Here is a 12,034-nt window from a genome sequence, read left to right as displayed (position 1 = left end):
AAAAATCCAGTAGAAAAATCATTATCTCGTTTATTTTGCTTTTTAAATAGTAGTAATTATTTTCTTTTTTTTTTTAACGATCGACCTAATATTGACTTACCCCTCCGCAATAACTGGTGGCAAACTCTTCCGTTCCATCAGACGTTACATCGTAGATTGAAACAATATTGTAATCGTAGTTACAGGTGCTCTTCGAGCCAATGTCTAACACTGTGAATGTTAGAACGACTTTCAGTCCACGTGGCACATTAACATCCCAAATACAGATCGTATTATTCCTGTATTCGTTGGGATACATGGGCGATGTGAAAGATCCAGCATAATTAAATATTTTACCGCCACATCCACGACCTGTACGATCATTTTATCGAATCAAAATATTAATAATTTCAAGGAATTTCAAACGTATAATTATTCCTGTGCAGATTCTTCCCACTTCACTCTTTATTATTTTCATTCGTTCGTATTTATTCTTCACACGAACACGATCTACATATACGAAATCTTTATCTGTTCTCCAACGATTCTCAAACATCGCAACATTAATCATTATACACACATCAGGTTATCTCAAAACCGTAGTAGAGAAAAAATATTTATTATAATTGAACATGTTACTCGAGATCGTTAACGTATATATATTTCTTTTTTATTTCAAAATGTTCAACGTTCTTGAAAATAGAAATCATCTATATTAAAGCAGTATTTTCGATTGGAAAAATAGAATATTTTCGAAAGAGAATTGGAAAACAAGTACGAAGAAATATATATCATAGGCTAAAAGTATAAGCATAAGCATTTATCTTTTTCGTTCAAGTTCTTAAAATAACACTAGAATGACCAATACCAATACGAAACTCACTCTACAATCTTACCTGCGTTCGTGGTGGTGTACGTGATATCGTAGTATTCGTAGCTAGAATGCCACTCGGACCAGGAACGTAAACTCAGTTTATTTCCGGTACTGAAAATAGGACTTGGCGTATCTATGGAGCACAATGACGCCATCAGTTTACCATGGAAATCACCGTCGAACACCTATGTGAACGTAATCAACCAATGAAAGCAAAAATTTTCACACGAATTCGCATTCGATCTTGAATTAGAAGTGATACTTGCATTTAGGCCAGCTTTCGTACAATCGGTTTGATCGTAGAGCATGAATTGATTGAAGTATAGAGAGATCGTGTGATTCTCGGGGACGGTGATCGTGATCCAACAGTCGTCGATACCCTCGTGCACGATTCGACCTTGCAACTCGGTGAAATTCCGATCGCAAGTCGCCTTGCTGTACTCCAACTTGAAACCTTTGTGCCCAGGTTTAATACCGTTGAACGTTAAGTCGAATTCGGTGCTGTAACTGTGTAGAAGAGGAGAAGGAAGTTTCAAATTTTTCGAAAATTTTAATGGAAAAATTAAACGATCGTTGTTTACCTGTAGTAATCGTGAGGCAGACTGTTGCCACAATATTTGTACGCGGTTTTTGGCATGAATTCATTCTGTAAATTATTTGTCATTCATATTAAAATTGCAACATATGGTAGATCTCAAATGATATTCTATGTTTCATTACCAAATAATACGATTTGCCCGAATTTCCACTCCAAACTAAGTCCTGGCCGAGTCCTTGCTCGATGTATTTTCGATTCTGTTCAAACACGTGTTTCATATAATTCTATCGTCGAATCAAATTCTTTGATAAATTACCTCTTTATCTGTGATCTGAAGGAAATCGTCTTTGCATTCGCGAGAATCAGCTAGATCGAAGTCCAAGAATTTTATTCTCATTCTTTCGAAGTAGTGCACAAACTTTATCGTCCAACGACATTTTGTGCCGGGCTCGTAATTATTCGGATAATTCGGTGAAGTCAATATGTTTCCCGAGCCGTTTATTATCGGAGAAACATAAGTGCACAGTGCTGAAACGATCGAATAATTAAACATTCACTATTCTCTCAAATACAAATTTACGCTTTTTGCATTCTCATATAAAAGATAGAAGAAGAAAACTGGAATATTTATACTTGTTTAATGATTAAATTCAAAGTGTTACTTAATTTTCATTTCACTAAATGAATTTACTTTGATCATTTTAAATATTCATTTTGAATTAAATGTGAATGAAAACAATCCTTGCGCTTTTTACTGCGGATAAATATCGAAAAAAAAAAGAAAGCGAAAAAATTCATCTAAGAATAAACGATTAGATTTATATATCACCATCTACTGTTTCCAACGTTCCGCTGACTCCAGCTCCTTCCACCGTTCCATCGCTGTAAAATCGGATCAAAAGTGAGTTGGAACTCGATAATATGGGAGGTGGAGGTCGGTTTCCACAGTATCTTCCGAGGAGCTCGCTGAAAGGTCCGGCTCCATCGCGGATCTGGGCAACGTGGAAAGAAATAGAAGTAGAAAACGAGTAAAACTGACAGGACAACGAATGAATGAAATTTCACCTCGATGTAATCACCGGTGCACCCGTTTCCGGTGCGATTAGTACTGTTTCTAACGTCCATGCTATTTATCGTGAACTTGATGTTTTTCCCCTCGGCCGCTGACACAATCCACTGACAATCCTCCAGGCTATCGTACGTCGAACCTGTTTGAGTCTTGAACGATTGACTCGAAGTCGAACTTAAATTAATATTGCCCCCGCAACCCGCGCTGATACTCTTCACGAATTGTACCTGGAATATTTAAAATTTTCGAAGGATGATATCGGTTCTTCTTGTTTCTAAAATTAACAATGTTTCGTTTAAGTTTACTTTTAAGGAAAATCCAGCGGAATGGCGGCTGTCATCCGCGTGGAATTTAAGCACCATGGAATTAGAATTCGATTTGATGACAGGCAAGTTATCCGTAAGGTTTCCACATAACACGGCTATTTTGTTTTCGTCCAATGTTTCCGACCCATTATAGATCTGAAGATTATCGAATATACAACTGCAAAATAGACAAGTGTTATTGCAAATGTTATTATTCCTTCCTAATTGGAATATCACGTAATCATTTACTTGAAATTGAACTCGATGTCGAAACTTTCGAAACGAAGGACGACGCTCTTGTCGGATGGTGCTTGAATTTTCCACGTACAATCTAGTCTTCCAAAGTATTGATTGCCATTCATTAAAGGCTTAATCTCTCCTGGCGTTGTCAACAATCCCCCGCATTCTTTCGAAACGAAGTAAAAAGGAATAAATAGCATTTATTCGAAATATATATAATAATATATATAATATCGTTTTGACGAGTACCATGCAGGAAATATTTGAATTTAAAACCACTTCGTGCAAGATAATTATCGGTTCTGAATATAATCTCCACCGCGTTTGACGCTCTTATCAAGGGTGGTTTATCTTCCCCGCACCAGGTATTTTCCTCGTTCATATATCCATCTTGATATTTAATCGTCACGTTGTCGTAACGACAACCCCTGCGACCTAACCACAAAGCATTCGATTAACATTCGATCAATTTCGATCACGCTTAGAGAAATAAATTCCTCCTTACTACGCTCGATCTGGAAATCCATAAATTTGACCAAAATGTCTTTGCCCGGCGCCACCAGGGTATAATTGCAGAAGAGATTTGGCGGGTACGAAATCGGATACGAAGGTGACACGATCACCTTTGGATGAGCGGTGACGTCGAAAATTCCACCGCAATTTTCGAACCATACGGCGCGGAATCCGTCGCCTTGGATCGCCTCGTTCGAATGGAAAACTACTTTCATGCGATTGCTCGTCGAATTAAATGGCAACGGCGTGTGTCTACCGCACACCTTTCCGAGATCCTTCCACGTTCCAGCGGAGGATTCGCCCGTTTCCTTGATCCAGTTGAATATCTAATTCGAGTGAGGATGATTCCTTTGATTACTTAAAATTATCATTATCAAACAAACATCGTCATCATCTTTTCTAATATGTTAAATATCTACTGATTCGAATTAAGTTATTTTGAAATTGAAGCAACATTTGACAAATTCGAAACGAAGTTGATCGATGCTAATCTATCACGAATATTTCTTTACTAAGCCATTTCATTGTCACACACCTGTACGTAATCTTTCTCGCAATTAGTGCTGCTTTCTAAATGGTAACGATCAACGAATACTAGGCCGATGCTGTAGCCATTGTCCGCGGTTATTTCCCAAGTGCATTCCGCGTTGTTGGGATACGCCGAGGGGAAGCTGTGAAAAATATCAAAGATCACATTGTTTAAACATCAAACGATATTATATGTATATTACGAATCATTTCAATTACTTGGGCGACGAAATCTCTCGGCTATCACCACGCAGAGCACCCCCGCATCCGTTATTAGCTGGTTCCAGGGTGAACTCGAAATCTGTCGGCTCCTCGATTGCCACGAACTCGATCCACATTTCGTTAAACGTGCTAGTGAAGTTGTACGATTGGGAATTTTCGCAGAATTTCCCGATCTCTGGTGAAAAAGGCCCACCATTCCTGAGAGGAAAAGGGATTAAAAGTCTGGATGACATTTCACCCTTAAAATTTATATTAACCTGTCTGGGACTGAATATAGTTTTGTACAGAATTTATAATTTTGTCTGTGAGAGTTGTGTCACAGGGATAAAACGAGAGTTTGTGTATAGTATATGTGTATAAAATACACATTGCTTTATTACCTGATACTCAAGTAATTCTTATCACAGCTGCCCAAATGTAATTGGTTGAAATGAAGTCTGATTATTTCGTTATTCGGATATTTCGCGTGCCAGACGCAATTAATAGGATACGATACGTTCTTAGGCGCCTTTATCACATGCGACATTCCGTGAAATATACCGCCACAACGTTGCCATTTGTATTCCAAAGTGAAACGCATCGACGTTCCATAGGTACCGTTCACTATCTGCAAAATTTCGAACGAAATTTATATATTAATACGATCGAAATCGTTGTATTTCTTTCTTCTATCTGCGTACGCTTACGTTCAATTCGTTGACGAGTTCCGGGCTTCTCAGATAGGTTGGTTCCGTGAAATTTCCGCAAAGCATACCGATACCTTGAAAGAGAACAAATCGAGTTATTATTATTACGTTGAATATAACATAATAATTTATTACCTTTCAGGGAGATGTACTGATTATTGAAGCAAAGCTTGGTAAAAGCAAGGCCGCGAATCCCTCCAATCACACCTGTTACCATTATCGACAATGTCACACCAGTATTGTTATTGCTTAACAAACTCTCCGGTGGTTTAATTATCCATTGACAGAAATAGGACGATTCGTTGAAGGGTAGCTCTCTTGGAGCTGACAGATTACCCTTCATTTCATTTATCTCTCCACCGCAGGCTGGAAATTATTAATTGAACATCGAAATTATTGAAAAGATTAATTCGATCAGTCGAAGAAATTCTTATTCAACGAACGTACGAGCTGGCGCCTCGGCAAAGTAACGCAATTTAAAACCACGATAACCCGATGACGTGTAAGCACCGATCATCATAGTGTTGCCAGAACTGGTTACTCGTTTCGTGGTTGAGTTCGGTCTTAATATCTTGATCTTAGACTTGAAGTTGAAATCATTGTAAAACTAGGAAGAAAGGAAAATAATAGAAAATAATAATCGACGCGATAAAGAAAAGAGTGAGAAGATTAGAGCTTTGATGATCACCGTTAAATAATATAATGGGGAATTTTCTTGATATTCGGGTAAATCTTGTACATCGATGACCACGTGATAACCCCTCGGCAATTTGATTCTCCAATCGCAGTATCTATAAAAAAAACAAAGTTGGAAAATTTGCAAGATCGAGTTTAATATAACGTAAATTTTCAACCTCGTACCTCGAACGTGTTGCGATATTAGGATACCCATTCGATTTGATCGTGCCCTGGATCGCAGTTAGCTCGCCTCCACATACTGTAAAGCATCGTGAATTTCACTTTTCCATGATTGATATTACTCTCGAACGATAAATTAATCAGACATTCATACTTTCGTTACTAGCGTTGAAACTGATACTGAATCCCTTGTACACAGCGTATTCGAAATTATCGCTTTGGAACGTTATAACAGCTTCGTTGGTCGCTGTTTCGATAGGATCGGGTATCGTCATACCGCAGTAAGTTCCAATTTCGGTCCCTGAGAAAGAGAAGATAGAAATTTATGAAATTTCGTTTCCAGATCAAATCTGTCGTATCCTTACGACTCCTTACTCACTCTTCACGCTGGTGTCGTTCCAATTCTTGAATACGTCGTCGATCTGCACGTGATCCGTGATCTTGCAACGTCGAAGACCGGGTAGATTTATATCCAGGAACGTGAATTTCAACGTGTGATGGGCAGGGGCAGTTATCCACCAAGTGCAGGTCTGATTCTTTGGATAGAAGAATGGGAAATTGGGCGACGAGATGACACCGTTAACATCTCTGATAATCCCTCCACAGATGTCTGAGAGAATCGGAGAGAGGAACGTTGTTAAAAATATGCGTCTCTCTCGAGGATATATTTTATATAGAAAAACGTACGTTTGATGGATAACAGAGCTTTGAAGCCATTTTTCGGCTCGGACAAGTCCGAGAAATAGTGGATGCGCATCATATTCCCTGTACTCATCATGCTGCTAGGCGCCACATCTTTGCAAAATCTTCCGAGCAGATTGGATTTCTCCGTTCCACCATCTCTTATTTCAACGTATTCTTTCTCGCAGCTGAAATTCGTTCTCCTCTCGTTACCTCTCGAGAAACTCGACTCGATTCACTTTGTTTCAACTGTTCGAAAACTTACTTAATGGTATTGCTCAGATCGAATCTTTCGATGAAATGGATGAATATCCTCTCCTTGCCTGGCGCCATCACGGTCCATACGCACTCGGAATACGGGGGAGGTATATTGGGATAATTCGGCGTGCTGATCTCCCATTCCTTCTGTTTGTTCGATAAATGGAACTCGCCTCCACAATTCATGCTCACCTCTCTGTATGATTCATCCAGAATTTTATTTAAGCATTCGAGATTCGATAAAAGAAATTGTCATCACCTGTAAGTTAGTTTGAAGTTGATATTGTCACGAAAACCTTCCGTCTTCACGTACAGAAGATTTCCGATAGTTTTGAAGCTGGGTGGAGTTACGTCGCCGCAATATTTACCGGAGCCAAGCAAAGGTGAGGAAGAGTCACCGCCATTCTTCAACTGTAAAAATGAATAGGGAGATTAAGTAAGGAATATCGATAATTGATTATTTATCATATCGTTACCATTAGATAATTATTAGTACACGTCCAATTGGGTCCTTTTTGTATCGACATCGAGACGATCTTCGCTTCTATCGTCCGTCCAGGTCTCACTTTGACGACCCATTCACAATTCACCTTGTACTGCAATCGTCTCAACCATCTTTTCGACCAAGTAGTAGTCTCATTCACCTCGATCACTCCGTTTGGACCTTCCATCTTGCCACCACACTCTGCACAGTAAGATCAACGAATGATCTCATATCTCGAATGAAAAAAAAAACAATTTTACCTTTAGAAACGAACGCGCTGAATCCCGTGTTATTCCTATATCCATCCGTTTCGAATTTAACTGTCATCACGTTATCCACCTCAACATCGACCAACGTGGAATTCGCCAGGCACAATTTCCGCAACAAATTAGCATTGCTTTCGTCCGTCAGAGCGTTGCCGGAATAAACAGCGACGAAGTCGTCCGTGCATTCGGCCGTTTCCTCCAAATCCATAGTTAAAATTCTGAGTTTCAAGTGAGTTCCGGGTGGGGAGAGGAAAACCCAGTTACAGCGAAGGAACGTGTCGTAACCATGGGGCCAGCCGGGCGAAGTGAAATCGTAGGTGTAGTTCTGCACTTCTACTATCATGTTGCACTCCGATACTGTTTCCAAAAGTGGATTCGATTAGAATCTAATTGATAATTAGTTACGATTACGATTTATTTTCAACAAACATTTTCACGGTTTCTAAAGGAATGGAATAAAATAAAATTTTTTTTTCTTTCGTCCAAACTGAGTCTAAAGAAATACATCCAATATATTTACGTTTCTTGAATATGTTCTCGCCGTTGTCATCGTTGACGATCGGCACCTGAATCCAATTTAATTCGAACCAACTACCCTGCCGGAGGATATCGACCGAGAAGTCGATGTAGATTACGTTGGTAGACGATGTGATGGGATCCGGGATGTCAAGGTCGCATATTTCCAACAGAATTGGAGCATTGCTGTCGTAACCGTCGTACACCTGCGTCGCGAAATAAACGATCGATAAGCACCACTCTACTATTCTCTATTCTTCTAAATCCTTCCCTCAAAAATTATATTCACTAACCCTGAAGTAGGAGAAGCAATACGTGTCGCTATTCTCGATAAATATATCGGTAAACTGGATTCGGACCGCCCATTGAAATTCGACGGTGATCCTCCACGAAAGGGTGTCTCTTCCTTTGTACGGAATCGGATAAAGAGGAGAGGTGACCTTGCCCGAGGGTCCACTTAACTCGTTCCCACCCATCACACTGAATTCAGCCCGGAATCCCGTCGCCACGCCATCGCCGTCGCTCTTGAACTTGATCCAGAGCGGTTTGGAAGATTCGACCGGTTCCACGCTTGTCCCGCAGGAAATGCTGATCAACTTCCCGATCCCGCTCTCCTCTCGAATCTCCACGTAATCCAGATTGCAATCCTCGCTCTGTTGCAGGTTGAACTGACTGAAAGACAGGCTGATCTTGTTTCCGGGCGAGTTCTCCAGGATCCAGATGCACTCCGAGTTCAAGGGGTAGCTGTTCGGGTAGTTTGGCGACGCGATTTCTCCGTGATACGCGGTGTAATTTCCGCCGCATGCTGCGTTCGAAAATAATTGAAATTATACGACTTTCGAATCGAAGAATATCGTGATATCGAAAGAAGAAACTTTGTGTCTTTCTTACAAGTTTTCATCTTATGAGAGAAGTTATCTATGTCGGATTTAAATTAAAAGATGGACAAATTTATCGGTCTTTTAAGCGAGTTAATTAAGACGTATCTCAAAAAGTCATCAAAGGAATAATAATTTTATCTAATATGATTCTTCAATATCGTAAATTTCGACAATGTGATACGATTGTTAAAATGATACCAATGTCCATTCACCTGAATTTAACACGGAATATGCGAGAGAGAAGTGTATCGAGTTCTCGTGAAATTTGTACAGATGCACAGTGAGAGCGTTTCCGTTGCTAGTTATAGGCAATGGTACGATTTTATTGCACCATTTGCCTCGAGATGGCCCAGTCGTGTCCACACCATCGAAAACCTCTATGTAGTTGAAGCAATCTCTGGACCAAAATTGCAAATAATCAAGTTCATCGACATAGTCCATATGAGTGAACGTCACGGTAACGTGATCGTCTATAGGAAAGGAAAATAATTAATTAGAAAGATATTCGGATTAATTATTTATGAAAGCATTATTCATTCAAATAAATTTGTATTTAATCGTATTTAATCGAGGATACGTGCCTAGATTCTCGGCGATCAATGTCCACGTACAATTCTCGCTGTAATCTGAATTGCCGATGTAAGTTTCGTATGGAACTATGTAACCTTGATCCTTCACAATGATACGAGCACCACAGGCTTTCCGGTATTGGGCTTTGAATCCTTTTGCCGAAATCAAAGAATCCGTTCTCATCACGAGTAACATTTCGTTGCTGGTCGATACGTAGGAAGGCGGCAATTGATTTCGACAATGCGTTCCCAATATTGGTGAATCAGTCGTTGGCCCGTCATATATCTATAGCAAAGAGAATGAACATAATTAGAGATTCGTTCGTTACAATTTCGATAAACCATTGGATAATTATTATTCACAAACCCTGACGTAATCGTCGGTACAATTCTCGGTGTTCTCGATATCGAAGTCCAAGAAAGTGATATTAACGACGTAATTTTGATCGACTTGGAACAACCACTTGCAATTTTGCTTGTTCGGATAATTCTGAGGATAATTGGCCGAGTGGATGATTCCAGAATCGCTTGTAAATCTTCCACCGCAAGTGATAGGAACGGTTTTGTAACTGGCGTTGAATCCACGCGACACGTAGGTTACATCGGACAGGAATTTCAGGAACATCGTGTTCCCGAAGCTGGTGTACACTACAGGCTTGGACGAATAACAGATTTCGACCAGCAACGGTGCCTGCTCGTTCTCGCCCCCGTAAATTTGCAATTTATCGAAATAACACTTTATCTTTTTCTCGATCTTTATCTGAAAGGAAACGATTACGTCAATTAAATTTATCGAGAAAACAGATGTATATTAGTTGACACGAGAGATACCAACATCGTGAAGAGTCAGTTCGATGCTGTGCCCGTAATCGACCTCGATCAACCACTCGCATTCGATGTCCGTCGGATACGAAGACGGATATCCGGGTGATGTGAACGTGTCGAAGGGTCTGGTCAGATGTCCACCGCAACCATCGACTATCCACTCGAGCCGAAACCCGTTGAAAGCGATAAAAGAATCGGTGATGAACTTCAAGAACACTTGATGTTGCGACGAATGGATTTTTGCAGGGAGCACGTCTGAGTTGCACAGTTTCGCGAGTTGTTTCGACGGTGTTTTATCCATACCCTCGGATATATCCAGATAATCGTATTCGCAGCTGTTATTCCTGCCCAATCCCTCCACGTCGAAATGGGAGAACGTCAGATTGATCTTGTTACCTATGGGGGCGTCGATCATCCAGCTGCAGTTCAGATTGTGCTCGTACTTGTACGGGAAATTTGGCGATTCTATTATTCCGTAATAATTGTGTATCGTGATATTCTGGCACACTGTAAAATAAACGTTTTCCAAATATGAAATACGTTCGTTCGATTTAATTAATTATTATAATAAATTTATGGAATTCAAAGACAAGGACAAGGATAATCGATATAATATCGAATTAACTATTCAAAAAGAGACAATTTTTATCGAGTTTCACCCTTAAAGAGTAAACTTTACTATGATTTCCGAGGGAATCGACTCACGTGTTTCGTATTTGAGATGGAAACCGCGGCCGGAATTCGTAAAGTCACTATGGAACTTTATGTTCAGTATGTTGGACGCTCTCTGAATGATTTTCGCGCTAGATTTGCCGCAAAATCTTTCGCTGTTCCGGCGGTTCATCCCCTCCGATATCTCGATGTAGTCGTATCTACACTTGTTGTGATGCTCCAATTCAAGGTCCAGTATTATCAATCGTACTAAACTACCCTCGGCAACAGCTATCCTCCAATAGCATTCCGCCTGATGCATGTACGGCATCGGATAATTCGGAGATATGATATCGCCCTGGGCGGCAGTCAAAGATCCACCGCATCCTGAAACGTTAAAAAAAAATTCTCGTTCAAATCTCGGCAAGAATCAGGGAGAAAAAACGTGGAAGACGATCGATCGATTCTTGCCTACTGTCGTGCTGTCCCATCTTATGCTAAATCCGGGATAACTCATCCTCGAACGGCTCACGAATTTCAGGTACAATTGATTTGTCTGGCTTATGATCTCCGAGGGGATATCGGTTCCACAGAATTTGCCGATTAACGGAGAGGTTTCGTAACCGCCATTTCTATTAAACGGAAAATTGTTTTGACGATTTTTCTTTTCTCTCGATTATTTTTTCCTCTCCAAGATAATTATATTACTTACCTGATTTCCAAATAGTCCGTACCGCAAGTCGTGTGCCTCTCCAGGTTGAATTTTTCCACGTTGATTATCACCCTTTGCTTGTTCGCCGCTTCAATCACCCACACGCATTCCCTCCCGCGTGGATAACGATTGGGATAATTTGGCGACTTGATGACACCGATCGGTTTAACGAAATGACCGCCGCAAACTTTGCTCGCGTCGACGAACATGTACGATGCGATGAATCCCTCGTTGATGATCGACGAGTCGGAATGAAAGATTAACGTCATATCGTTCACTTGTGATATTATGGTCGGTGGATGTTTCGTGCCGCAGAATCTGATAAATCGATGGACAAGAATATCGTGTATGATTAGTAAGATTTTTATTTAAGATTCAT

General features: G+C 40.2%; 1 protein-coding gene across 2 annotated transcripts in view; it reads right to left on the bottom strand.

The window, feature by feature from the left end:
- The window catches only part of LOC108003581 (cubilin), a 33,744-nt gene that overhangs the window by 17,290 nt on the left and 4,420 nt on the right, over nt 1–12,034 (bottom strand). For both annotated transcript variants that reach the window (XM_062073624.1, XM_017065926.3), the window contains exons 16-51: nt 11,656–11,973; nt 11,415–11,575; nt 10,998–11,330; nt 10,303–10,799; nt 9,835–10,227; nt 9,480–9,753; nt 9,111–9,368; nt 8,311–8,822; nt 8,022–8,223; nt 7,496–7,858; nt 7,228–7,436; nt 7,011–7,162; nt 6,759–6,947; nt 6,500–6,681; nt 6,192–6,422; nt 5,967–6,113; nt 5,816–5,891; nt 5,643–5,745; nt 5,402–5,561; nt 5,090–5,320; nt 4,955–5,028; nt 4,649–4,875; nt 4,266–4,466; nt 4,054–4,189; nt 3,511–3,844; nt 3,255–3,440; nt 3,015–3,171; nt 2,766–2,943; nt 2,457–2,687; nt 2,221–2,383; nt 1,708–1,919; nt 1,574–1,648; nt 1,435–1,499; nt 1,120–1,360; nt 876–1,038; nt 101–351 (exon numbers count right to left, since the gene is read on the bottom strand). In XM_062073624.1, the coding sequence (XP_061929608.1) occupies nt 101–351; nt 876–1,038; nt 1,120–1,360; nt 1,435–1,499; nt 1,574–1,648; nt 1,708–1,919; nt 2,221–2,383; nt 2,457–2,687; nt 2,766–2,943; nt 3,015–3,171; nt 3,255–3,440; nt 3,511–3,844; nt 4,054–4,189; nt 4,266–4,466; nt 4,649–4,875; nt 4,955–5,028; nt 5,090–5,320; nt 5,402–5,561; nt 5,643–5,745; nt 5,816–5,891; nt 5,967–6,113; nt 6,192–6,422; nt 6,500–6,681; nt 6,759–6,947; nt 7,011–7,162; nt 7,228–7,436; nt 7,496–7,858; nt 8,022–8,223; nt 8,311–8,822; nt 9,111–9,368; nt 9,480–9,753; nt 9,835–10,227; nt 10,303–10,799; nt 10,998–11,330; nt 11,415–11,575; nt 11,656–11,973 (7,885 nt within the window). The remainder of the gene's footprint in view (nt 1–100; nt 352–875; nt 1,039–1,119; nt 1,361–1,434; nt 1,500–1,573; nt 1,649–1,707; nt 1,920–2,220; nt 2,384–2,456; nt 2,688–2,765; nt 2,944–3,014; nt 3,172–3,254; nt 3,441–3,510; nt 3,845–4,053; nt 4,190–4,265; nt 4,467–4,648; nt 4,876–4,954; nt 5,029–5,089; nt 5,321–5,401; nt 5,562–5,642; nt 5,746–5,815; nt 5,892–5,966; nt 6,114–6,191; nt 6,423–6,499; nt 6,682–6,758; nt 6,948–7,010; nt 7,163–7,227; nt 7,437–7,495; nt 7,859–8,021; nt 8,224–8,310; nt 8,823–9,110; nt 9,369–9,479; nt 9,754–9,834; nt 10,228–10,302; nt 10,800–10,997; nt 11,331–11,414; nt 11,576–11,655; nt 11,974–12,034) is intronic.

Source organism: Apis cerana, linkage group LG4 (genome assembly GCF_029169275.1).
Source record: "Apis cerana isolate GH-2021 linkage group LG4, AcerK_1.0, whole genome shotgun sequence".
Classification (NCBI taxonomy): domain Eukaryota; kingdom Metazoa; phylum Arthropoda; class Insecta; order Hymenoptera; family Apidae; genus Apis; species Apis cerana.
Note: the sequence above shows the minus strand (reverse complement) of the source record. Positions and strands in the feature narration are given on the sequence as shown.